This window comes from Simochromis diagramma, unplaced genomic scaffold (assembly GCF_900408965.1).
Source record: "Simochromis diagramma unplaced genomic scaffold, fSimDia1.1 OVJJ01000302.1, whole genome shotgun sequence".
NCBI lineage: Eukaryota > Metazoa > Chordata > Actinopteri > Cichliformes > Cichlidae > Simochromis > Simochromis diagramma.
Genome location: NW_024386792.1, coordinates 4,772,073 through 4,799,944, shown reverse-complemented (window position 1 = coordinate 4,799,944; position 27,872 = coordinate 4,772,073). Strand labels below are relative to the sequence as shown.

Sequence of the window (27,872 nt, the reverse complement as noted above, 5' to 3'; positions counted from 1 at the left end):
TAACGGCATTTTAGTGTACTAATCATTTTCCTTGAACACACAACTTTTTTTTGATTTCCTGAACCATCGACCAACACTTTTGTCTGTAGTAACGAGGCATGACTGGATGTCTTCTTAATTAAAAAAAGAAAAAGAAAGAAAAACTGTTTATGTGGATCATTTTTCTCCTTTCCCCATCATTATTTTTATTAGTTTAATTATACAGGTTGGCTCCTACTAGTTATTATAACTGGATAAAATGAACTGGGGCTTTTAAAAGGACCGTATTTTGAAAGTTAACATCACAGAAAATACAAATATGCATACGAAATTTGCCAAAGTGACACACTGTGTTAAATTTATAGAGGTGCTGAAAAGAGTTTACATGGAAACCCAGGAAAAATCACTCTTATGAATTTTCATGTGTTTTTCACATTTTCATCCACTGAGAAACAAAGAAATGTTTTCATTAGCAGCCAATGGAATTCGTAAAGTAAGGAAGCAACAAGTTTGATCGGATATAACGTTAGGTGATCGTACGCACTGCAGACTATTGATGTCCCAGTTTGGAACTGTACTGACATTTACATCTACATAGCCTAAGAGTAATAGAGATTACAGTATTAACACCTATGCGTGATATTTTATAAAGTACAGCTACGACGTACACGTGGATTTCATCTGAGCAAACCGTAATATGCATGTTCTGTTCCTTCTCAGCTGGACAGAGTCTAGTGATTGTTGTAAAAGTCTTTAATTTATTTTAAAATACATTGCTAAGAGAGGTTTTGGTCCCATTCATTCAGCTATTACTCACACACACACACACACACACGCTTACCTTCATTCTCCTTACAAAACACCACTGATTTATACTCTTGTTTTCCTTTTAGGACAGTTCTTTAGTGATAACTCCTCACCCAGACAGCGAGATCTCATAGTCACTTGTTGACAACAGGGGGCGCCCGACTTTCTTGGCATTCTTGGCGTTGGTTATGCGAGCGGCCACGTCCACTGGCTTCTCAAAGTACCGCACGAGAGCCTGCTCGGTGAGGACGGAAGCCAGGAACTGCTCGAACGTGATGGCCCAGTCTTTGTCGATGCTCGTGCTGTGAGGCAGGCCTCTGTCGTGAGGCCCCCCGCCGAGAGGCCGGTTGCTTCTCTCGCCGTTGGAGCCGCCGTCGCTGCGCACCAGCACTGTGTCGTCCGCGATGTCCTCGCACTGCAGCTTCTCGTCCATCTCGTGAGAGCCCGCGCTGAGCACCGAGTAAGATGACATTGAAGTGTCATCTTTGGTTTCGTCGTCTGAGATGAGCATAGCCGAGGAAGTGCCCGTGTCTTTAGGGGACGAGTCCTCAAGCTTGATGTCTTGCATAGGGGGCAGCTGCTCGCTGTCTTCATCCCCCTTTCCCTCCTCACAGGGGCTCGGCTTATTCTCAAGACCTGCAGGGACAAAAATGTCCCCCAGCTCCTGGACCTCCTGGGTGCCTTTAGGATCTAAAACGTCTCTCATGCACACGCTCGGCTCTGAGTTCCCCTCCTGGTTGTGGTCCTTTCTGAAAGAGGAGGAGAAGAGCTTTCCCACCTCTCCCATTTCCAGCAGCAGACTGGTGACCGTTGCTGTAGCGTGATAGAGCTCTTGCTCTGCCACATCTTCACTGAACATGCTGTAAAGGGTCTTGCAAAGCTCGATGAACTGGCTCTGCAGGACAGAAACATTAAAAACAGGTCACTGATGGCTGTGTCTTCACGCTGCTGAGTAATCTGTGCAGCAAATGAAGTCTCACCTGGTTCAGTTTCGGCAGGTCTTTTGTGTTTTCCCGTTTAGGTCTCATCTCCTGGTTCCACAGTTTCAGGTAATGGCGGTAATCAGGAGTGTTCAGTTTCTTCACTGCAGAAATGGACAAAGAATGTGATCGTTCACCAGCTTAAATCATACTTTTTTTTAAGAAAATCTAAGAGTCATTTCAATGTGGTCATGGAAGAAAAGCATGAATAACACATTCAGACCTATATGCAGTAATAAATGTGACCATGTTATTTACCTTTCTCAGTTTTGAATGTCACTCTGACAAAACCATCATCCTTCTCATTTCTGCACTTTGAGTCATGGCCTGAGAAGAAAGAGGAAGGTTGAGGTCAAACAGTTGTCTGATTACAAATTCTAATTTATTTATATTTTAAAGCATGCAGCAGCATTTGTAGTCCAGAGTTTGACTGAGCCATTGTGACTCCTTGATTCTTTTCTTTTCCAGTCAGTCTGTTGTAGATTTTCTGCTGTGCTTGGGGGGTCATTGTGCTGTTGCATGATTTAATTTCAGACAAGCTTTAGCTGTCACACAGACAGCCTCACATTTGGGTCTACAATACTACATACTACAAGGTGCTATGGTCCTGCTGCTGCTAAACAAACTGAGATCATCAGTCCTCCACCACTGTGCTTGGCAGTTTGTATGAAGTGTTTTTGCTCATATGATCTGATTGGCTTTCGTTAAACATGGTATCAAAGGACTTTGTTCCAGGACTCTTGCAGTTTGTTCAGATCGACCTTTGCAAACCTAAGTCATTGTGTCATGTTCTGTTTAGAGATAAAGAGGCTTTCTCCTGGTAACCCTTCCAGACAAGCTACACTTTTCAGCCTTTTTCTACGGCACTGCATTAACAAAACTTCTTATTTTACAGAACTGCATAGAGGCCGATGGAAACTCTTTTTCACAAGACTGCAGACAAGTATACGCACTAGAAAGTTACCACTAAGTCATTTGACCACAGATTTGATCTGCGCCTGTGTACTTCTCTAAACTTCATAATAGCTAAGAGACTCATGCTCAACATATTCAAAAACAGCATAATGCTGTGGACCTTCACTCACTCACGCAGTTGTATAGTTCTTATTTAGCGCTTTTCTACTCTATTTGAGCTTGTTGTGCTTTCTTACTACAAGCCTCATTCACATGCATTTATACAGCAGTTTTTTCCTACGCCCAACAGCTTTTGATCTAATAGATTGTAACTGGGGCAACTTAATGGATGCTCCACCTGCTGAAACACACGTGTAAACTTTCATTTGCGTTACTGTTCCTTCATAACAGTCAGTGTGCACAACGTGCATCCAAAGCCTGTGGTGCCAAAGAAAATACAACCACACTATCACTTGCAAATCACATGATGTGAGGATCACGTGACTAAGCATAACCACAACAGAAGTTTCACTCGTGCAAATATCATGAGAACCACGCCAAGTTATCATCATTATGTAGCATAATTCCTCACGCAAAAACAAAACAAATCTAAATCCCAACGAAAAGAACGAAACCTCACCGACGGATGTTTCCGGAGTGATGTCTTCAAAGAAGTACTGAGTGGCTTCAAATGCAGAGTCGGGTTCTTCTTGTTCATGAGTCATTTCTGTTAAAGAAGTTAGGATTTAGAATTCAACTTGATATCCTCAACATGTGGGATCGGACAATAAAAGCTTAAAACAACTGCCCCAGACTAGTTAAATGCGCGAATAATGGACCTTTGGTTTCTATGACAAAATGTTATGAAAATCCAGAAATAAGGGTGCATTCAGCTAAAAGCTTTCAGGGTATAATTTATATCAACAGGGGGTTTCTTAAAGCGGGCCCTTTAAAAATAAAGCAATTTCCACAGTGAATGGAGAGAAAAAACCCCCACATAAATCAAGAAGCATAACCATTTCTCTTTCCCATTTTCTGTACAGCTAGTGTGAAATCATTTTTAGACCTTCTAAGGTCACCACAATGAATCCAAACACACTCACCGGGGAGGACATGCATCTTGTAGAGCAGCTTTAGCTTCTCAGTGAGGTCCCCGTGACACAGAACACCTACAAACAACCAAAAGCTTTAGAGATCTGCCACATTACACCTCCAACTACCTCCAAATTACAAAAACAATTTGCTAGCTGAACATCATCAGTCATGTTATAAGCTGTTAACTGTATAGAGATAATATTGAGAAAAATAAGAATTGATTAAAAGCTTAGTGTACCTACCCAAACCGGTGATAAACTCTCTAAAGTTGATGAGGGTATCTGCGTTTTGGTCAAGAAGACGGAAGAAGCGTACAGCCAGGGGCTCCGAATGGGCTCCATTGGCCCAAGGGAACAGCAGATTGAAGAGACCCTTAAACTGCTCCACGTCGATGCGGTACTGCTCCAGGTACGGCAGGCTGGGGTCATGGCGCTCTGTGGGGTTGCTGCTGCCGCCCCAGTAACAGCTGGTTAGGTGCTCCGCCTAAAGAAATTATGAAGAGGAGTTAAAAACAAAACGATAATTAGTTAATAACCCCCCCACCCCAAAAAAACACACATCTTATACCTTCTCATGTATTTTGAACCTGAGTTTATCGGAGACTTTAAGTGTAAATGTATCTGTCTCTAAAGCTCATTGGGTCAACTGTAGCCAGTGCTACAGGCTACAAATACAATGGACGTGACAGTCAACAAAAAAAGCTTGAGACATTTTTCATAGTGCATGTTTGAGGTGTATTTTTTCACCACCCCCTCTAAAGATGAATGTATTTAACACAATTCAGTGGACTACATACTGAACTTGGAGAGAAACAAAGTATTGATCCTATTGCACTAGTATCAATCCAATACCAGTATTAGTATCAACGTTACTGATATTTGCAGCGATCGGCCCACCTCTACTACACAGACCTGTGGTATAAGCAAATTGTAAGCACAGCTTAAATCTATAGTCACTGGATTTGTCTTTAACTCACCTTGAAGAGCACGTAGAGCTCCTCCAACTCATCGATACTGAAGTCAGTCTCTGTTACAATGGTTCTGACCTGAAACATTATATAACCAAATTAAAAATAGAAGAGAGAAAATGAAATGTAGGACAGACGATCAGATCACTCTACTGGCATTCTGCCCAAAAGAAACAATTAAAAACCTCTCAACACATTTACTTAATTCCAGATTCTGTAAGATGATCTCCTCACCACATTGCGTTTAGTTGTATCCTCGATGGTTTGGATGACCCTCAGTCTCTGTTTGAAACGCATCTGTTCAATCACGTCGGCACGAATGGAGCCAAATTTCTGACAGAAAGGGAAAAAAAGTGAAATAGGTCAGCTTGGCTGTGGTAAAACGATGTTATCACAGCAAAACAAAAACAGAATCGCAAAAAATGGATTGTATCAGGTAAAAGTCCAAACAAATCCCATAAAAGTCTAAGTTCATATCTTCGGAGTGCATTCAGAGAACCAAAACCAAACTTAGAAACACGCTTCATGATCCAGGTTCATTACCTCGTAGGAGCTGCGCACGAGTTTGAAGATGTCCACCTCTGGGTGTGGTTCTCCATTGTCTGTGAGTAAAGAGTGCAAGTGAGGGATGGGAGGGAGGGTGCTGTCCTTATTGGTCACACTGTCCAGATACCTGCAATGGACAAGTTTTAAAAAGTCGGTGTCAAAAATGATAATCATGGCTGATTGACGTGTGTAAAAGATACTGAAACTAACAATTATTACTGATGAAGAAACACTAGAGAAAAATCACTGAATAAAAAGGAAGTGCTTCGTCTTTTCTTACCTCCCCAGTACGGTCATGGCCTCCCCATCGTCCTTGCAGCCCAGCAGCTGGTGGATGTTGGCGTGCAGCACGGAGAGCGCCAGCTGAAAAATGACTTTGATTCCATCATAGAAGAAACAGTCGACCACCACCACCGCGCTCTCGAACGGCATGACGGACAGGAAGAGGGTGAGGAACCAGGAGAGCGAAATAGTGGAGATGACACCAAGGTCCTGCATGCAGTCGTAGAGCTGAGGAATGTACTCACGGGCCAGCTCCTCGAACACACCCTGATCGACCAGAGCTCCTGTACAAGAAAATAATGTTAAATACACAGAAAACAAAAGTGAAATAGAGAGAACCGGACATCCATATACTGACCCACAACCCTGGTATTGTAGTAGTCAGGCAGCATCCTCTCACAGAGCGCCACTAGCAGCCAAAAAGCCTCCTCTTCTTTAGCGTAAAGCAGCAACACCGACGTAACAATATTCATGGCCTGTGGAATCGAAGAAGAGAAGAAGAAATCAAGCATTGTCAAGGACTGCTGATTTTTCTGCCGCTCCAATAAAAAGCAAGCATGCGAGCACCTGACAGTATCCGATGTTGGGGTTTCTGAACGCGTAGGCAGTGAGGACCCTGCGCAGGGCAGCGATGCCCATCTCGTTCTGGAAGGCTGGGTGCTCGGGTAAAGAGCGGTGCAGGTCTCGCTCAATCTCCTCTGTTGCCAGGTTGTATTTGCCCATCGATTTCTCCACCAGGTCTTCGTAATATCCAGGGTGGGTGGTCATCTCGTTGATCGCTCCTGTGAAAGACAAATTCGAGAATTAAAGAAAAACACAGTAGGGCAGCCAATCTATGCCAAACCTATGTGTGATTCATTGATTGCACATGAAGAGGTAAGTGATCTAATATATTTACTTATAAACTTAAATAATCTAATACATCTTTTAGGTGTGTGATGACAGCTGTATTCTCTCGATCCCAGACAAATGGAATTACAACAGCTGAACAACCAAATGCATTAATGAATAATTAAAAAAAATAAAACAAACAAAAATAGTAGTACAAACATTATCATATATATTTCAACTGATTGTGTAATCATCATAGCTCTGATCTGAAACCTGATTTGAGTAAATGAACAACAACAAAAAAAAAACTGCCTGTAATACAAATTATTCTTATTTGGCACGTACATACTGTAGCTCAGAGACCCATTTGTAGGTTTACAATTGGCCTCCAAGTCATCTGAATAAATTTGCAGCACAATTACACACATTAAAGTCCTCACGGACCTGTAATGTCTCTGTGCACATACTTCATTAAACACGCTTATTGGAATTTGCCCCAGAATAGAGCCTCGCCAAACTGGTTTTTAACCATTTGTTCTAAAATGAGACACACTTTGGCAACAACTGAATGATTCAATAGAGCACGGTAAATTGTCGTCTCGGGATAGATTGCCGTGAGGAAAACTGATTTCAGCAGTAACAAGTAGGTCATAGAGAGGAGGAGGAGGAGCTGCTGCTTACCAGGCTCCGATCAGGTGAGGATGAGCGCAAGCTTGCAAACAGGAAAGTCTGGAGCAAGTGCATACCTGAACGCGTAACATCTTGTGACAGTTAGGAGCCTTGTGTAATCTGAAGCATTGCAAAATGATGTACAAGCTTTTCCACACAAATTCAAGTGAGATCTGAGATTGATTTTCAGACCCCCCCCCCAAAAAAAAGAAACAAAACAAAAGGGGAAAAAAAAGGTCTCTAAACCATATTTACTCTGATAATCAGACCAAAGTTTTAATCCCAGAAAGACAATTTGTACATTTATTTAAATGTGTGACTGATTATTTTCTTAGAAACTATCACTGTGCACATCACAATCAACTAGATTAATAGACAGTGCTTAGCAAATTTATCAGAGTGTCAGTATCAATATGTCAGATTTTTAAACTACCTAATATCGGTTGGGCTCTAATTTTGCCCACCCTGAACATTTCCTCACCGGAGAAAAGCAGCCAGAGCTCTCCCCTCATACTCTCGGGAATCCCCTTGAGAACGAGTTCCTTCGTCTTCTCTGTGCGGTACATACACACCCCCTGTCCGTACTCGGTAAAGTGGTTCTTCCATGCCTGCTCTTTCAGAAACTCCTTCGCCTGATTGGGAAAGCAACAAAAATTTACATGCAGCTAGCATCAATCCACCTTGCAGTTTAATTATCATGCAAAAAAAGAAAATGCAATTTATCTCACCAGCTTCGGATTAAACTCTTCCGGGGAATTGCGACGATACATGGTCATGAGGGCTTGTGTGGCTGTGGGCACGCTGCTGTCGTTCAGGTTAAATTTACGCTCGCCTTCTGAGCCCAGACTGTGCTGAGGGCTGCTGGACAGCAGGGATCCATGCTGGGAGTAAACCTGGAGATAAATCTTATTCAGCCTTTGAAGCTTTAACCTGGATGATGTCACAGTGACCGAATGAAACTACCTACCTCATCATCTGAGCTGTTCAGGCTGCTAGTGAGTTCTTTTTCCAGGTAAGTCTTAGAGGTGGTTTGCTGCAGGAAGTCGGATAGTCTCTGCACCAGGAAGTCTCGGTCTTTCAGGTTAGCAAACAGAAAGGTCATGCGATTCTTGGTGCTGATGGAGAGCGGGCTGGGCAGCACACTGGAGCTGTCTGCTTTTTCCACGATGGTCACCTGCAGGATGCCAGGAGTAAAATTTTAGAGCAACAAAGACCAAACAATGTGTTTAGCTGCACATATTTCTCCATGTATGCAGCTATGGAGAGTCACAGTCACACTGATGGAAAAATGTCTGGAATAGTTGGATCTTGGAGATGATTTGAATATTTGACGAGGCTGCATTGGATTTAAGTCTCCAAAATGGCATTAAATGCAGTTTAAAGTAACTTTTTTAAAATGCAACACTTCATGCTGAACTTTGTTTACAGATTCAGATTCAGTCATTAAATGATGTTGACCAATCAAAATCCATCAGATCCATCCAAAGATACAGTTTTCATAGTAAGCCAGATCCGAATCAAATTCCAGTTGCACAATGAGACAGATCCAAAATGGAAAAGACGTCTCATCAGCTACGGCTGTAAGAGAGCCACCTTCTGTCAGTGAAGACTGACATCAGATATAATTATAACTGATTAAACAGGGAAACATTAAAGCAGAGTATTTCTTTAAAACGTATTCATAAACTTGGGCGTCCATGCCGCCCACCCAACCACACCGTGGGGTGACGACAACAAACCATCAGCTTTTTATGGCTGATGGGTAACAAATAGGGGAGATTTCTAGGTATTTTATCTCGAGTGGGGATTGTCCCTTTGGACACCGTCTGAGGTCACTGTCCCACTATTGACCATGTGAGTCATCACATGAGTCAAGTTAAGAAATACATGTGTGGGTCATTACCATCACGGGGGGTTAAGCATGAAACCACAGTGAGACCTCGCCTTACCCCATGATGTGACCTATTGAGGAACGGCGCCGGGGCTGAGGTGCCTAGGGATTGATCTCAGGGATCCATTTAGGTGGCGGATAGCTGGCGTTACATACCTGGGACTCTCCACTCTCCTCACATCCTCTAAGCGAGGTTGTGACATTTGAAACTAGCTAGAACTTAGTGACGAATCTATACACGAATACAGAAAATGACTCCTAAATGGTTAAAACGCCACAGTCTACAGCTCTCTGTGAACGAAATGGATGACAGTGATTCAGCATGACAGCTGCATTATGTACACACTGTGTTTAAGAGCAGATGGGAAGTGACAGCCCCCCCCCCACACACACACACACCAATATCAGTCAGATAAACGACTGTCAAGCTGCTTATTTGAGCTTCAAGTTGTGGGTCTGATTTTCAAGATCTGCTGTTTTTCTTGTTTTTATTTTTATTCTTTAAAGCTGTTAATAAACAGAATGACTCACCTCGCGTAGGGGGATGATGAGGCTACACAGCGACTCTTCCTTGCTGGTGAAGCAGATGTAGTTGGTGGACACAAACATCTGTCCCAGGATGTGCATCTTGTTAAAGGGAGTCCACAGGGTGCAGTCTGTGTGACCGTCCAGTTTTTCATCTTTGGGCAGGCGGAAGAGCGCTCTGTAGCGCTCGCTCTTAGCTCTCGCATCCAGATCTCTGAAAGATGCAAATTTCTCACATAAGATAACAGAAACTTGTAGATATTCAGTAGTTCTAAAAGCAAAGAAGCAGTAATGCTCTGCACCAGGACCTACCTCTTGAGTGCTGAGACCTTCTTGGGTGATTTCTTCTTCAGCTTGGGCAGCGAGCGGTCCTGCTCAAAGCCTTTGTTGTCGAGCAGTTGCCGCATGGCGATGTTGGCCAGCTGCTCCGCTAACTTAAAAGTCTCGTTGATGTTGAGGAAGACGGAGAAGAGGTGCTCGTTGGTACGCGTGCTCACCTTGATCACATCAGGCAGAAGAAGGGTGGCGCTCTTCTCCAGCTGCGTGATATCTGCCCAACGCACCACCATTTTGACTGAAAGTAAGAAAAAAAAAAGACCCCCCAAAAAAACAGGATATACTTTTAATATCAGTGGACTATATTAGCCCTAAATATATGGTTTAAGCTTTGTGAAAGGCTATAACTTCAAAGAATATAAGAAAAATATAATGGCTTAAGGCACAACAGCGTTTCACGATATAATCTTGAAAAGACTTGTTCAGATCTCTGCAGGTTGAGGTCCTTTCGATAAACAGGAAAAAAATAAGACATTACTGAAGACAGTATAATTGGGTAATGTCCAACCTTCTTTCCCCAGCAAGTACGAATAGAAGCAGAGGTGGTTGATGCTGAGGTAGAGCCATCCCTGCCGAGGCACCTTTCCCTTCCAGTAGCTGCAGGAGTAATAGTTGACCAGCTTCTCCTCTTCAGGCATCCCAAACAGTTTACGAAACTTAGCGCTAGCCTCCTTGAACTTGTCTGTGTCATCGTCTTCTTTGACATCGTGGTTCTTGTTGTACTCCGCTATGATACCCTGCAGCATGATGAAGAGAGACAGCACAACAGGCATGAGGTGAAATGCTTAGGGTGTATTGCAAATACCTCAATTTAAACAAAAACCACTGAAGGTTGTTGGGTTTTTGCAGACAACCCACACATCCACATTGCTGTTGTGGTATCATCTGCACTACTTGCTTTACAACAAGCTTTCTTAAAGTTAAAAGTGTTTAGTAAAGTGATAGGAAATAGATGTTTTCTCATAGACTTTCTGCAATCCCAGGAGTCGCCCCCTGCTGGCCGTTAATAGGAATGCAAGTTAACGTCACGATTGTACAGTCAGAGTCATTACCTGGACCTTTCCTTTGACAAACGTGGTAATGTCATTCTCATTCTCAAAGATGGAGAGAGTCTGCAGCAGGTTATGTTCCAGCCACTCCCAGTGCTCTGTGATCTCTTTGCGGGAGGTTCCTGTGAAAGCAATCACAGTTCATATGAAGGCGTAATGTTTCAAAAGTGATACAGAGGGTTGTTCCCCAAAGCCACACACCCATGTTTTTAAAATATATTTTTCTATTTTGTTTAAAAGCATCCCAGTAGATATTTTACCTCTTCAGCAGAGCACTGCAGTTAATAAGACAGGTAAATAAGGATGGAGGTATCGCTGCAAGTCAAGAAAACAATTACATGCTCTTTTAAAAAAACAAAAAAACAAAAACAAACAAACAAAAAACAGAAAGGATATCATGGCAATTTAGTTAGAACTGAGCAGTGAGATTAAAACTGGTCTTTCTGGTCATGGGAGAAATGGATTGCAGTAATGGCTGCTACTGTGGGCCATTATCCCTGAACACTGCTGCAAAACAGCCCTTCAGTGAGTGCACATTGACTGCATTAGCCATGTCTGCCAGGCTGCTCCACTCGCCTGCCATCTCTGGGGGGAGGAATTAAGAACTGGGAGGGGAGGAGAGGGAGAGGCGAGGGGAGCCAATGGCATTTCAGAGCCAAGCAAGTCCTCTGTAGGCCTCCATTTCAGATAGAGAGCAGAAATGGTACTCTCACATTTGTATTTGGTAGATAACGACCTAATTAAATACGCTGTTACACGTGTTCAGAACAAAATCCGTTTGCCTGTTTACCAATCATGCCTCATCTTCATTAAGTGTGACATTAACTCAGCTATCAGAGCAGCCTGCTCGTCAGTTGTCTATGTGATTAATTTCTTTAAACTCCCTGAAGTTTGGAGAATTGATATCACTCTCGCTACACACAAATAAAATGTCCACAGAAAGGCTGCCAAACCAGGCAACATTTTTCCAGTCTGTGTGAACTGGTTTAGCCTCGGTTGCATGTTCTCAGCTGACCAGACTGGTGTGGTCTTCTGCTGCTGTAGTCCACCTGCTTCAAGGTTCGAGAGAAGCTCTTCTGCATATCCTAAGTAACAAGTGGTTACTTGAGTTATTGTAGCCTGTCAAAATACTCCGACCAGCCCGTTGATACCAACAACCATACCTTGTTCAGAGTCACCTAAATCCCCCTTCTGCTCGATTTTGATGGTCTGTTTGAACTTCTGCAAGTCATTTTGACATAAACTCAATACATACTTAAATGGACTGAGTAGCTGACCTGTGATTGGCTGATTAGAAATTTGTGTGAATAATAATAAAAATGGTTGCTTGGAAAAGAGTAGTTACTGGATGTAACTCTAGTTCTGTGCTTATTAGGTCCCTAAAGCAGGCTTTGGGGTTGCTGAAGTTGTGGCTTCACTTTTGTCTGTGGCGTTCTTTGCGACTTGTTTCCAACTTCTGCCTGTGTGTTATGATCAGCAGTTTTCCAGACCTTTAGGAAATTGTAATCAATAATGCAATTAACACAAAATTAAAATGAAATGTCTCAGAAGTCATTCAGCTCTATTAAGAAGTGCTTATGCATTTCTTAGCCCAAAGCGGGAATATTTACATACTTGGTTTAATATTGGTGCAAAGAAGAGTTCTGCTTCTAAAAAGTGCATTGCTGCTAAATGGCATTATTTACTGCCACAGTCTGTGGTAAGTAGCAGATTGGACTACTGTGAGAACCTGATGAGAATCACAATGAAACTACATCAAGCAATTGGCTGAAAACCACAGATACTTGCACCGTTGCCCGTAATCCTTTAAAACCACCAGCGCACAATGTAACACCTTGCATTCAGCAGCTAACATGGGTAACAGCAGCAAGGTAAACCATCAGGAGCTGCGTGAAAGCTGGTGGTAGGATTGCAGATGGGTCTGTAGTGGAGTGGCCCACATATGTGATGCTAAAATGTGTAGAATTGGTGCACAACATACATTTTCAATTGTAAGTTTGCTTTTCTTTCAGTTGTTCTGCACGTACCATGAGCAATGATCCAGTAAACTAAAGAGTCAGGAGTCTGGTAGAGGATCCTGTACGGGGCCATTCGAGCGCTCGAGTCCAGAACAACATCCAAGGTCCCAACAAGCAAACCTGCAAGAGCCCAGAATACATTTACTACAGAAAGAGGTCTGTTAGAAAGAAGTCTTACAAGTCTGTTAGGCGGCAACACAAAAGTCCTGCTAAAAATGTGCAACCATGTGCATCTATACACAAATAACATGTATTTACATTTGTATACCATGCTGTTATGCTTAAGCAAAAGGGGAAAACCATGAGGTCTTGTGGTTTGAGTACAACAAAAACATCTTGTGGCTAAAAACATTTCTGCTCTGCATTAAACGCTTTCACTTTTTCAACCATATACCCACCCGTGATCTTTACGTGTGGTCTGACAGTTATGATTGTGAAATGACTGCATATAATCACACGTTCTACACAAGCCATTCTGCACGAGGCATTTATGAACTAATGGCCTTAATAGTGGTTAATAAGTCAGTTAATAATTTATAAGTCAGTTGTAGCCCATTAGTGTGAACCCATCAGGTTTACCAGATTGCAGAAAACAACTGACCAGCAGGGTGTTTATTCTCCTATTAAATTTGCCTTTTGACCTCTGAGTGTTCTTTACAAAGGCAGACCCTCTATATGTGCCTTTGGATCTTAAAGAAACTAGAAAAAAACACCGGTGATTTTATCAGAATTCGCTCTGTGAGGATGCCAAGGTTTGCTTGCTTTATTTTACCATAAGTGTAAAAGGTAAGATATGCTGCTCCCTTCTGCTTTGTTTTTGACTTTTCTTTTATTAAGCTGGCTTTCTGGGCTAGTTTTCTACTATTCCTAGGCTGGATTATTATAATTTCCTAGTATCAGGATGTCTGAAAAGCCTTCAGTTGTTCCAAATGGGTGCAACTCGAGTCCTAACAGGGACTGTTGCGTTCTCTTTGCTGGTTCTCTGTTGGATTCAGAAGTAAATTTAACATCCTTCTCCTCACATACAAACTCCTGATATCCCAGCAGGGCACTTGAGTTCTTGAGACTGCGGCTTACTTCTTCTTCCTCGAGTTTCTAAAAGTAGAACAGGAGGCAGAAGCCTTCAGCCATCAGGCTCCTCTCCTGTGGAACCAGCTCCCAGTTTAGGTCCAGGACACAGACACCCTCTCTATTTTTAAGATTAAGCTTCAAAGTTTTCTTTTTCATAAGACTAATACTTCAGGCTGGATCATCTGACCCTGAATAGTCCTTCAGTTTCCCAGCTATAAGCTCAGGCTGCTGGGGGAATTCCCATGATGCACTGAGCACTTGTCATCCTTTCTATTCTTTAACCTACACATGAATTTTTGCACGATGTGATTCCCCCCCAAGTTTGTTGTTTGGTGTCTCTCTGTGCCTTTCTTTTCTCTTCTGCAGTCAGCCCCTCAACCCATGTCGGAGACAGGCAGCCTCCCCGACTCTGCTTCTGCTCGAAGTCTCCTACATTAAAATGAAAATGGTAAAAATATCCCCCAGCATTGCAGAATCCTTACTCATAGGGGGTCTTTGGATTTCTATCAGTTCTAGGGTATTTGTCTTCCAACACAAAGTGTCTTGAGACTTCTATTGTTGTGATTTTTGCACTATATTAAGCATAAAAAAAATAAAGTGCCATGAGAGACAGGTTATTTTTGTTCTGCTGCTCATCAGGGCACACACAGTATGAGTCACACAGACAGCAAGAGAGGGAGGAGGGAAACGAGACAAACGAAGGAAGCTGAATTTTCATGGGGGAAAAGCAGTTTAAGAGAGAAATAATAAAATAAGCACATCTGCATGGATTAGACTCACTGACCGCTCTGCTCTCTCATCTCTGTACTCATGTAAATTCTGCCTCTGCCTTTCTTTTCACCGTTCTACTTATCAGTTCCTCTTACCTCTCAAAAGCAGAACAGATCAAGAAGCCTCATCAAAAAGCTTGTTAACCTGACTGATATCTGCTGTGTACTTCTTTAGTTACACTTATGCCAAATGTTACAGATCATGCGTAATAGCCGTTTCCTGAGAACTCCAGCCGTAGACAAATAAACAAAAATACTGACTCATACTTGCAACATCTTGAACCTTGAGAAGCGCCTGCACAAAGCAGTAAACCACCCAGAGGTGACTGGAGTCCTATACACCACGAAACCAGTGAGATAATCCACACTTTGGTTTACCCCGCTGAGAGAAACAGCAAAACTGTTATGAGTGTGAAGACAACTTCCTCTTCGACACAAGAACGTTGACGAGGTTAAAAAATGCACACCTCAGAGAGGACTTTAATGTGTTAAATAATCAGCATTTTGTAATTTGTCTCAAAAATAGATGTGATAGATAGAAATTCAGTGTCCAAGTATGAACTGCTGGAGTCTGAGGAGGGGGAAAAAAAAAAAAAAAAAAAAAAGAGACTCAGTTGTGTTGCATGGTATGAATAGCTTAGCCTGAGGAGGCGTCTGCTTTGAGGTTTAACGCAGGAAACTCAGGTGAGACCACTGAACTTCTATGACCACCTTGATCTTGGTTCATATAGTTTAAAGTGAAACCCAAAGCAAACAGCAGGAAAGACAGCTGTTCAGCTATTTTTGGACCCATTTTGCCAATTTTTATACAATACTGTGCAAAAGTCTTTAGCCACGCCTCATTTCTTTCAATTTTGCTACATAAGTGGGATACAGGTGCAGCAAATTAATGAAATAGACATGGAAATACAGTATATATGACAAACAAAACTGTATAAGAATTTGTACAACTCTAATGAGATCGAAAGTCAATAATTGGTATGACCACCTTTATTCCTCAACACAGCCTGAACTCTCTTAGGCCGTCTTCAGGAACAGTTCTCCAGGCTTCTTGAAGGACATTCAAAGCTCGTCTTTGGATGTAAAGATGATCCCACACGTGGAGGTCTGGATAGGCCAGTCCATAGCTGTAGACACTCATTGTTGTACCTCTTTCCTGATTTCAGCCCAGATCTTGTGTAATGTGGCATACCTCAGTCTTCAGTCTTATGAAGATCTTCTTGACAGCCAGATTGATTGATCAGCTCTGGACTATTATTTCTTAAGCACATAACGTTCAGACACTGTTCATTTGTTGTGGATTTTTTATTTATTTATTTTTAGACCTACCACTTCTTATTCTGTTCTCCACTTTTTTCGACTTCTCAATTTAAAAGTTTAAAAAGCACACCATAGCAAGATAAGCCAGTTTTTTGATCCAGCAAAACAAATGATGTGCTTTTACAACAGTAAAGGTTGTCTGTTATGTGTAGACATAACACTGATTCATGTCTTGAGTTGGTTACTTTTCTTTGGTGCTTGAAAATTCATAAGTAGCTTAAAAAAATCCTCTAAAAATGATCAGGTAGAAGGACCGGGCTCACAATGAGCCAGTGTCTCAATGAACAGCCTGGAGAACTGTTGCTCAAGAGCCCTTTAAAAAAAGAAGGAAAAAAAAGAGAAAGTCTATCTCCTTGGAAGCAAAAAAATTACAGAAATGAATATTGTGACTTTCCGCGGCGCTGTATACAGGAGATCAGTCATTTCACCGTCTTTATCGCGATAGATCTTTTATCAAGTGTACGATAAGCAACCCCCAAAAACCACACCCCGGCAGCATTAACTCATCAAACCAAAGTTCATGTGACTGCTTGTTCCAAATCAAACCTCTGCCTTTACGCTGACATTTCCTTCCACAGACTGAAGCAGTGGGTGCGCAACCAGCATGAAGCTGTGTAGCATCCATCATGTGGCTGGAAAACTCGGAGCAATCGTCCCCTGAACTGAAATCATGTGATGTTTTGTGCTTCTCCGCTCAGACACAATCAGAGATCCTCATTGTTAGAGGGAAACAAACCACATTCTCTGAAACATTAACGCATTTCACTCAGCAGAAGAACAGGAAACCAAGCTGACAGCACTGGTATAAATACATTTCTCCATTGTTTACATCCTCTTTCTGCTTGGGTGAGCAGAGTCGGAGGCCCTGCTGGTGTGGGATTTTATATTAAGCAAACAAAAGGCCACAATCTTCCCCGGAATTACAGTCAATACCGTTTCAGATAACAGAAAGCCAAGACAAGGCTGGATCTTTATCTTCACCACATGAAATGTTTCACTGCATCAATTTAAGATATTAGACACATTTTTCTGCTTTTGCCTCGCCACATCTCTCTGCCTGCTCACATCAAAGACTTGTCTTAAAGCACAAGATAAGGGAATCTGTCCGGCACGACACACTTGCACCAGGCAAACATTTACTTATTATCAGGTTGTGAAATAGTGTGTTGTACTTGGTGTCATTTTATGCTAAAAGCACCACTGTCTACAATTGTGTAACGAGTTTCACAATAGGCATATTCAGTGCTTTTACATCTGATAAAAACACATTTTGTTGTGAATTTTTAAATTTCCTTCCTTTCTGAATTTCATATTCTACCCTGTTACTGTAAAGGCTGATTATACAGCATGTGACCATCAACAGTTCAACACTGAAGTGAGCAGACTCCTCACGGCTGGGAGTTAGCTCATATGCTGCAAGTACAGCTTATACACTGTAAATCTGAGATTCCCAGCCTTTTACAGCTCATTTGGTAGCCCAGCCGACTACCTTTATATCTTAAGCTGGTTCATTTTCACAGTTGTGATAAGCATGTAGAGGAAAAAGCAAATATTACAGGAAGGCCAATAAATGTGGTACTTTTTGCATTCTTACTATTCTTAACCACTAGAGACCCCGTTTATGAGCACCCACACGGCTAACATCTTTCATCCTACAGGCTTTTCTTGAGTCTTCAGTGGCTCTTTGAGGGGTTACAGTGAAGAAGTGAGAGGTCTTTTATAATGCTGATAAAAAAAAAAAATTTAAAAAAAGAGAGAAAAACTGATGTGAAAGTGGCTCTCACTGTGTCGATACATCTTCCTCTTCTTTTGGATGTATCCAGCCTTATATTATCAAAAAGGGTTAGTTATCCGTTTCTCTACATACAATGCAGAAGTTCTGCAACTGCTCGTGCAGGGTTGGTCCTCATATTTTATGATGCTGACACCCATAGACTCACTTAACCCAAAGTTTTTCTGAAGCAGCTAAAGCAAGCACATATTTTCCATTTCCACCTCCCTCCAGCTCTGAGACATGGGAGCTGCAGCTCGGTCAAGATGAATATGCTGATCTGTAAAAGGCTTGAGTCCGGTGCTGCTGATGGCTTCTCCTCCCCCTGAAAGGACTGAGGGCAGTGCCAGTGTCACTGGGTGCTGCGTGCCAACTGGCACACAATGCAAGTCAGCAAGCTCAGCTTTTACATAAAAATGACATCATCTTCCAGCACCACTTAGCACACTCTGCGTTGCCACAGCAAGGACACACTAGAGACCGAGAAGAGAAGGCAGCGGGTCTAATTATCAATATGATAGCAGGTCATATTACCAATATTAGTGTCTAAATTTGTAATATTCGTCTTTTTCTGGAATTGAGAAGAACCCTAATGTTTACCGGCCTCCTTTATGGGAATAAGGCTGGGAAATGGTGACGAGATGACACAAATATGCCTGCGATCAGATATTATACTATTATACTTATAATACTTGCATCTCTTTATTTGCATTTAATTTATTAGACTGTGTTAAAAAATGAATTAAAGTCCGTTTATTCTGCCTAAAACTGGTTTCTGTATTACATATTCAGGAAATTCACTGTAACATTGATCCACCAGATAATTACAGCAAATCTATGCAACACAAAATCTTGCTGTGTTGTGAAAATCTCTAAAGATTTTTAAACGGAGCCACTATTAAGACGTGTATGGTGGGATTTGTCATTTTAAATTCACAAGACGATCATTTGTCCAAGGACGACAATTATACTATACGTTCATGCGGCTCTAATGACTTCAGATGCACTCAGCTAACGCAGGAAAAGGAGAAAAGCCAGCCAATTAAGTTTTAGTTTCACCTTGGACCGTAACACAATTACATTTTTACTACTTTTGTGGGAGCGTCATCAGCAGGACTGATTATCTGTGCAGCCTCTGCGTTACACAGCCCCTCAGTGTTTGAAGCAAATAAATTTCAGCGTACTACACTCCGAGGTGAAACTAAAACTTGATTAGCCGAGCACAGTGTTTATCTGACATCACTGAAGGCACGTATGAATTCAACTCCTGTGTCGCTCATTACAGCTAAACTGCTCGTGTAGGACAGTTATCGTGTTAATTGTGTTCAAAGGCTGAAGGTGTGAATGTGAAAATCTGTGGTTGTCTGTCATTCTGCGTCAGACATCCGCGTTGTACATCCTGGATCGACCTAACCAGGATGTACCTCACTGCCTTTTACTGTATAACAGTTGAAACCGGCCCCCACCTCACCTACTCCTCAGTCACAGTGGTCCTCAGAGATTTCAGTCTTGTCACAGTTCAAGGTGTTAGAGCTCAGTGGGTGGTGACACTGACTGACTGAGAGTGAGAACTGATGAACACCGATTACTGACAAAAGCATCACTTTCTCTTCAGCTCTGGATCACAAGGAGTCTGAGCAGCTGTTTAAGATGCTCTTATATGAAACACATCCCCTGAACTAATTTGAATGCTAATATTTCATCACAGAATCACCACACACAGTACAATATCCTTCATGTACGAAAACTATGTAAAACAGTCTTCTTTAAGTTCTAAACTGTTAAATAAAAAACACATATCCTGCCATCACCATAACCTGTCGCTCTCCTGTGCCTCCTGCTTGACCCATTTTGGATGGAACAAGCGAGGAGGGAGGAGGAGGAAGAGTGAGAGAATGAAGCAGGGGGAATGATTCAGCATGAGCAAGCAAACAGACTCAAACAGATTCACTGTTGTTGAGGCTTCACAGCCATTAGCAGCTGCACAGCTGAAACCACAGTTGCAATAGTTGTTGTTGTTGTGATGGATGGAATCTAATTTCCACTGCAGGCAGGAACACCCTGAGACATTTTAAACCATATTATGACCTCCAATATGGGTGGGTCGGTGGGTGGAAGTTGTGTAAGCTGACAGTAGATCCTACACACTGAAGGATCTGCTCTTTGCCCCCCCTCTGTGTGATGTCAGCGCTCTAGGTCGCAGTTTGTCACCGGCATGAAGGAGGTCTGTGAGAGGAGCAGGCTCAGCTTTTCTCCCTGGAAGACGCGACCAGGTGAAAGGCCGTCTGGCAGCTGCTTGGTCACGTGCTCTTCCATTTTATTTATTTATTTTTTGCCGTCCAGCATCGACTTGCGGTTAAGCCTGACACACTGTCACCGTGCAGCTGACCATCACCTGACCTTTTTCTCTTCCCAAATTTACACGAAATACTGGATTTTTCCCCCTTTACGGAGTCATGACAACAGCTTACAAAACATGGTACTCACCCGCCAGTCCTCCGCCTCCATCCCCGTGGCCCTTCCGTTTCTGGAGGATGAAATACGGGTTCGCTCTCTCGGTGATCCATAACGCGCCAGCAAGTAACACATCTTCGGGAGTGACCCACATGCTGCTGTTTTTATTATTTTTATTATTATTATTTATTATTTTATGGGGACATCGAACCCCCGGGACTGCTGACGGTGACCGTCAAACTGGTCTTACCGGGACGTGTGATTGTGTTTAGATTGTGTTATTATTTTTAGATCACTAAAGGATCGATGAAGGCCTGATCGTCTCTCGAGCAGCTGCAGGATCTAGTATTGGATATCCGAGCAAAAAGAAGCGCAAGCAAGCGTGTTATAATTAAACCTGGCAGGCGCGGATCGGTCGGGTTCGGCCTGCAACATCCAAGTCCAGACTTCACATTTCGTGCACGCAAACCTTCTCCTGCAGCAGCAGCCTCCTGAGCCCACAGAGGTCTTTTAAACAAACAGATTCCTTTGAGGAATCGTGTGCCGCTTCGGCTCTGTTTGTGGGCGCACACAGGCGCAGTGCTGATCAGTCTTTGTTGACCATGCTCCGCGGCAGGTGCGATTCAGTCTTGCAGTGCTTGCTTGCAGAGAAACCCACGACACAGTCACCACGGAACGGTCTATATGGTCCTTTCGGCCGCGAAGTCCACGTCCGCGTGCTGAGGTCAGGCGACACTTGTACAAATGAAACGACAATAACGCCGCGGTCCTCCTCTCCGTGTCAGCTGAAGCTGCTGCCGCACGCAAAATAAAGCACGTCACGGAGCGCGAGACGTCAGCGGGAGGAGGTGGAGACGCACACGGAAATACCGAGAGAGCGTGTTATTGTTTCTACAAACTCACATTGTTTATTGTAGTTTTACTTTAATGTAACCTGAAGAAAACCCCGAACAAAAAATAAAACAAAAAATAGAGTTTTGTTATTTGATAAATGGTTAAATATCCAAATCAACACAAGCAGAAGGAACAATCCAGCTATTCAGAGAGAACCTGCATGACAACATTAGACCTTAAATTCAATCCCCCCCTCCCCATGTATTTATTTATCAGACATGTGCATCTGGTTCATGGAGTTGACAGTTTGCCAATCGAACACAGCACAACAAATCCGGCTTTGTGGTATAAAAATCCATTTTAATAGAGCATAAATCAGTTCAGACACCACGCTGGGTTTACATAAGTTTCTGAGAACAAGCTCGGTCTGCGTGCAAGTTTGAGCTCATTTTCTGACAGTCTCTCTAAGATGTGGTTTACCCGCTTGAATTGAGCAAACTTATTTTTTCCTGAACCTGACTGCCGATTTAAAACTGCAACGAAAAGAAAAGAAAGCTTTCTGGTGATCTTTCGAAACTTTAAGCTCCTTAATTGTGTTAATTAAAATAATTTGATTGCATTTATCAAGCGGTTTCTTCTTTTTAATCAGGACCACAACATTAATTAAAAGTTCATGAGTTGCCTAAGCGTCTTTACCTTGGCCAATAAGCTGCAGGCTTTCAGAGCCCCTTCCTAAAGCAGCTTATGCTTTTAGGACAATTGCCAACTTTGCCTGTTCATCCAATCTTTAGCAAATTTTCCAATATTTATGACTGGAAATGGAACACAACAATGTAAAAGAGCAACAATTGTGAGAATAAGAATAACCCCAAACACTGTGAGACTGACTCTTCTGTAAAGTAAGGGTTTGTTGTTCTCAGTGCAGTTTGTGGCCTCAAAAAGCAGGCCACCGAAAACAGTGGAAATGTATTTTACTCGCAGGTTCACTCAGCTCGGTGAAACCTGGTTTCAGGTACGCGTTTGCTAACTTTCCCCTCCAGCAAACCGCGTCGCGTCGACGGGCTGTGTGGTTGCAGGACCGTGTCATCTCAGTCATGAACCTGTACAGTACCTCCACTCTGGGTTACCCCGTGGGTTAGTCCATGAAGAGATTGCACTGTAGGTGGAGGTGGGTGGGGGTGACGTGACATTCATAACACTCCATGACCTTTTCAGATATTAAAATTGTTTTTATTAATGTCATTCTCTAGTATTAGTCAACACTCCACCTCCATGCTGTTGACCGCATTATAAACATTGGTTCTTTGTCATGTTGTGCTGAAGTAGTGAGTAACATTTTCTTTTTTGTTTCTAGAGAATCACACCATTCCCTTTGTGCTCTGCACTGTCAAACAAAGACCTGGGACATGGCGTCTTGGACATTTTGTTCCACTTCTTGGTTCCTGAATCACATCAATCACATCCCCATTCTCGGCCCATAGTTTTAAGTTCTCCTTTATAATAAAGGAAGATATACTTTGCGTGTTTGTCTTTCACTTTTTTAGCAGCCTCCTCAACAGCTTGGCGCACTGTTTCAAAACAAAGACCAAGTCACGATCTGAAGCATGGCAGAGTTCAAAAACACATTTTTTCCCTTTCAACCCCTTCCCCTCCCTTTAAGCCAGGTGTCTTCCGATTGGCTGACACTTGCAAACAAAACATCCGATCAGCAGGGTGGGCGGGGCTTCTGCGCTCACAGCCAGAGCTGCTCTCATGGACAACAATCCACTAGGGAAACACAAGAGCAAAGCAAACAGCATACAAAACTTGAAGACAGTTTAAAACACTTTTACATTCAAATCAAAAGACTCTGAAGTATTTGTTTGATATTTCAGGAAGCCAACGAAAAACCAAAGATGGATTTTTTTCATTTAAGATAACACTTCCTGGATTAACAGAAGCAAAAATCACAGACTTTGTTGATTGCTAAACAACATGTAGGAGTCAGTGGAAAGTCTGTTTCATGATGGATTGATTTTCGGTTCATTCTCACTCATCAATGAAAAAAAAAAACAAAAAAAAAAAAAAAAAAAAAACCCCAACGAGATCAGTCAATCTCCCGTTTCTCAAACGGGACTTCTGAACAGTTTCATACCTTTTTAAATGAAAATGAAAACATTTTAAATGTCTTAACGGAAAACAACATTTTAACAAAGAGTTCCCAGAATAAAAAAGAAAAAAAAAAAAAAGGATTTTCCCCTTTTCTTTTCACTACGCTGAGGCAGCCTGTGTGGTGAATGCTCTCATGTGAACAAACCACCAAGACACATATTGCACATTGTGATGGGGTATGCTAGTGCCCTCAGTTGGCCAAATTCAAAACTACATTTTTTTTCTGTTAAAAAAAAAGAAAAAAGTAATTTAAGTAAATCTCAAGTCCATCCAACATCGGGGTACCTCGCAATTATTTCACTTGCTTTATAGCAAAAACTACGTGGCCACCCAGCATCACACCTGTGTGATTTTGTTTTCTGGACATGTCCCCCCAGACAGTGGGCGTTAAAATAACAGTCTCCACTATTCTGGGAATCCTTTTCCGCAATTTCTTGGATCACGCAAGGCTGCAGAGAACTGATCATTTACTTAATCTCACAGTCAGACATGGTTTGGGCTTTGCAAACTCCCTTTCCAGCTACTTCAAAGGCAGCTCCTTTGTAGGTTGCTACGCACTGGCCGTCTGTGCGCAGGTCTGGCTGAACCTGCTCCCACACCTTCTGTTTGGGGTTCAGCTCTTTATCGGGCTCCCCTGCAACAAAGACATCATTGTGAGAAATTAGAATCCTCTGTGTACTTCAGTAAACCTCGACACTTGCAGGGTTTGTGATTCCAGGAGGTTTGCTGTTAACAGCATCCTCATGGAAAGTGGATACAGGGATTTGCATGCATCCAACCACAAAAGCTCAGAAGAGCCAACGGTGAAGTTTGGGAATGATGTCTGCTCTCAGCCTGCAGTCCGATTCTCACCAAAGGTGCCTCGCAGAGTTGGAGGAAACTTGTGTTTGTGTGTCGTGTTAAAGTAGTGCAGTACTCACAGTCTAAATACTGAAGCTCCATAACACTGATGAAAAGAGGAAAATAATGAGGCGTGTGATCAGCACTATCTGCTGAGCGCACATCTATTGTGACTATTTGGCTGAGAATAGGTTTAGCAGGAAGCTACAGCAGTGAGGCTGTAGTACCTGGGAATCCCTGGAAAGTCACTCTATCCCCTGGTATCGCTCCGTTTGGAGGATCAAGGATTTCCAGCTTGTCTTGTGACGAGGCACACATGAGCATGGCCTGGTTCACAATTCCTCTCGTCTCCACTGGCCTCTCGTTACACAGCAGGACCACCATACGATTCTGCATCTGCACGAAGGGCAGGAGAGTCCACATGTTCAAGCGAGAACAGCAAATGACGGTATAGTTGATGGAGAAAACAAACAAACATCCGAAATCAAATAGGACGGTATTATTGGAATCAAATTCTCACTCGGTGTTCTGTCTAATTGATTTTCTAATCAAGAACTCTCAATGAGATGACGAATGCTTGATGTTGAAGAATAATGTCAGTGCTTTTGGCCAGTGCTTTGCAGAGGTGTGAAAAGCTGGAATGTCCTTCCCAGAACCGGTGCTGCAAAGTTAGGCACTTGGGATCAAAAATCCTAAGAGGCGATCGTGATATTTTAGCCGTACTGGTGACTTTAGGTGTTTAAAATCAGCCTAAAGAACACTTCAAAAGACTATGCTTGTCTTTCTGGTGGCAGTATTAGAAAACATTACCACTGTCAGCAATTTGAGGATTTTTTTTAATGCTATTATTTTTAATCACTTTTTAAAACCTTTGTTATTATTTTTTGTGAGTGTACACAGTGTACTAATTTATAACAAAGTAAACATAATAGTGTTTTGGGCTGTTACTGTTCACAGTTACACAGATCTTCCTCCTTCGAGGCTTAGAGATGGCAGCTTCAAGCATGCCATCTCTAAAATAAAATAAAGGATACTACATAGAGGCGTTCAAAAACAAACGGAAGATTGACATCGAGGTGTTAAATCTTAACCCTAATTTGAATAACGGAATAGTTGGACATGTCCTGGTACTTACAAAAAACCCCAACCAAACAAAACTACCATACAGTGACATGTTAGATGACAGTGTTCCTCTAAATATAAGACAGTTAAGTGATGGCTTTTGTTATTTGACCACAAAGTACCCTGACCTGAAATCTGTCCAGCATTTACGGGACACAAACTGGGAGCCAGGCCTTTTCCACTAAGACCAGTGAAATGACCCTCATTCCAGAAGAACAGAGGCAGTTACAGCCAGAATATTCAGTTTGCCCACCTCAGCCATAAAAATAACACACTGATGTTCATGTAGACAAAAATACTAAATCACAATTTTAAGGTGGAAAAAAAAAAGTATAACCTTCACAGACCTTCCCGCTTACCATTATTTTTAATGGTCCGGTCTACGCGACCTTCGTCAGGTACAGTTTTCTCAGTACCTGTAAGCCAGAAAATGTGTGGAGGTTATACTTTTTTTCTTCACAAAGACCTTTCCCACTATGCACCTGTCACTTATTCAGGTGTGGAGTCTTCCTAAATTTGTAAGTAAAAGAAAAAAAAAGAAGACAAATCCTACTTTCAGTTTAGTTTACACTGTCGTCCCTCAGAGGGAATCGGCTCAATAGGGCAGCTTAAACTACAGTCACCGGCCACTTCTTAAAGTACACCTTGCTAGTGCTGGTGACTGCAGAGGCCATTTGAGTACAGTGAACTCACTGTCATGTTCAAGATAATATCTGGTTTGAGATAATCTGAGCTTTGTGTCATGGTGTGTTATCCTGCTGGGAGAATCCATCCGAAGAGGAGTACACTGTGATCACAAAAGCATGGACGCTGTGGTGTTTACGTCACTTTTTTCCCCCTTTATTTTAATGCTCAGTTTGAACTTCAGCAGGTGGTCATGACCATGTCTGCATGGATAAATGCAGCAACTTGCTGCCATGTGATTGGCTGATTAAATACAATTTCTGTTAACCAGCAGCTGAACAGGTGTACCTAACAAAGTGAGTGTGTAGAGTGTAACAATTCAAAAGATATTGTTACACTGTCAGTATCTTTGTGCTTTGGGCTGTTACTTCGATAAAATGAGCAGTCTGAATATATCACACAGGCTTCAGGGAAACAAAAAAAAAAGTAGATTATTCAGTCATGTAAAACATTGATGACAGGTAAACAGTTTTATCTTGAAATAAACAACACTAGATTAATACTTGATATTTACCTGCTCCACAGGTATGTGCTGAGACAGTTCACTGACCACCGTCCTGGGAAAAGCCTCTCCCACATCGATCTGCTCCACGAACAGCCCGTCAGTGTCTGGAAGCTGCTGGGCCGTGACTACACGTCCAATACGTAGGTCCAGGCGGGACACGTCCACCTGCTTCTTTGCCACCTTCGGCACTCCTGGCATGAAAGAAATGCCGCAGTGTCAGCAGGGTACACGGTCTTTCTTTGCAACTGATTTTCCTTATGGTGTGTGCTCCTCTAATATAAGAATCGACAGATTTGCTGCATCTGTAAAGAAAATCTTTGCTGTTAAAAATCTAAAGTTTTAAGGATTAATGAAGAAAACGCTTGGTTTGACTCAACTTCCCCACCTTTCACAGGATTCTCCTACGTGATCCATTTAGTAGATGACACAGCTCTCTTTATTACAACTAGCACAAACTACAACTATAAACTCAGCTATGTAATACTACCTACAGGTGTCAGGGAGTATTTTGGCTTCAGGTCACTCCTTACTCCATCCATGTGAAGCAACATTAAACCAAAGAAATCATGGAATCAGAGTTAACTTTAATTTCCTATTCTGCTTGAATGTTGTGCTTTTGGTAAGTTTATGATTCAGGTGGGTGTACTTTGAACACACCACCACCATCATCATCATCATCACCATCACCCACGTTCTCAACGGTATGACCCTAAATCGCTGCACCCAGGAGCCAGGTAAACAGACAAAACGCAGGGACGCTCAGCAATCACATGCAGGAGGATAATCAGGGGAAATGGCAAAAGTATGCGGACACTACATATTACACTCGTATGTATATGCAGCCGCTGCATTCCTCATTCTCCAGGCCTCCCGGTGGACGCACCTTTGGGCTTGCCGTATGAGGACACACGGCCTCGGAAACCCATCTCATGAAGCTCCCTGCGCACCGTGGTGGAGCTCACGCTGGCTCCGGATGCGCTCTGAAACTCGGCGGTGAGCGCTTTTATGGAGGGCAAACACTTCTCCAGCGCCACTCTCTCCAGCACTTGGCGATCCTCCTCTTTCAGCTTGTGCGGTCGGCCGCTCCGGGGCAGTGCCGTCGTTATTCCTCCACGCTTCCACTTTAAAATCACGGCGCTGACAGTGGACCGGGGCAGGTTTAACATCGCCGAGATCTCACGGACGGACTTCTTGCACAGGTAGCATCCCACCACGGTGCCCCGCTGAAACTCACTGAGCTCCTCGCTGCGACCCATTGTGCTGCAAACGTTTGCAGACTGCTTTTGCATCGATTCCCACCTCCTCCTCCTTCGCCTCCTCCTCCTTGGAGCTTCGCTCCCCCTTTTCTTCTTCTACGGTTGGCTCTCAGGGCTAATTCTAACTATAGCCCACTATCGGGTATATTACTGCCCCCGTATGATGACTAATAGCAATTCAGTGACACTACGGGCTGGAATTGTGTTTCATATGACCTAAACGTG

The 27,872-nt window shown here is 42.7% G+C and overlaps 2 protein-coding genes across 5 annotated transcripts; both read right to left on the bottom strand.

Moving 5' to 3' along the window:
* Positions 1-401: 401 nt before the first annotated feature.
* On the bottom strand, positions 402-21,011 carry tbc1d9 (TBC1 domain family, member 9 (with GRAM domain)). Of its 2 annotated transcripts, XM_040023911.1 has the most exons (21): positions 20,289-21,011; positions 12,879-12,989; positions 10,855-10,973; positions 10,311-10,539; positions 9,779-10,040; positions 9,473-9,680; positions 8,018-8,224; positions 7,779-7,943; positions 7,532-7,682; positions 6,118-6,332; positions 5,909-6,026; positions 5,549-5,834; positions 5,266-5,395; positions 4,957-5,055; positions 4,732-4,800; positions 3,998-4,238; positions 3,764-3,829; positions 3,301-3,387; positions 2,025-2,093; positions 1,767-1,870; positions 402-1,681 (listed from the first exon to the last, which is right to left on the bottom strand). In XM_040023911.1, the coding sequence occupies exons 1-21, from the start codon at positions 20,407-20,409 to the stop codon at positions 896-898; spliced, it is 3,843 nt and encodes a 1,280-aa protein (XP_039879845.1). In that variant the 5' UTR covers positions 20,410-21,011; the 3' UTR covers positions 402-895. The 2 variants fall into 2 exon arrangements, with proteins under 2 accessions (XP_039879845.1, XP_039879844.1); XM_040023910.1 differs by having other exon boundaries at positions 12,879-20,401.
* Positions 20,435-27,872, bottom strand: LOC120728777 (aminoacyl tRNA synthase complex-interacting multifunctional protein 1-like). 3 transcript variants are annotated; one of them, XM_040023914.1, is made up of 5 exons: positions 27,275-27,872; positions 26,401-26,582; positions 24,308-24,476; positions 24,161-24,186; positions 23,787-23,874 (listed from the first exon to the last, which is right to left on the bottom strand). In XM_040023914.1, exons 1-4 carry the CDS (start codon positions 27,678-27,680, stop codon positions 24,164-24,166), a joined length of 780 nt encoding a protein of 259 aa, XP_039879848.1. In that variant the 5' UTR covers positions 27,681-27,872; the 3' UTR covers positions 23,787-23,874; positions 24,161-24,163. The 3 variants fall into 3 exon arrangements, with proteins under 3 accessions (XP_039879846.1, XP_039879847.1, XP_039879848.1); XM_040023912.1 differs by lacking the exon at positions 24,161-24,186 and having other exon boundaries at positions 20,435-23,874; positions 27,275-27,867; XM_040023913.1 differs by having other exon boundaries at positions 23,756-24,186.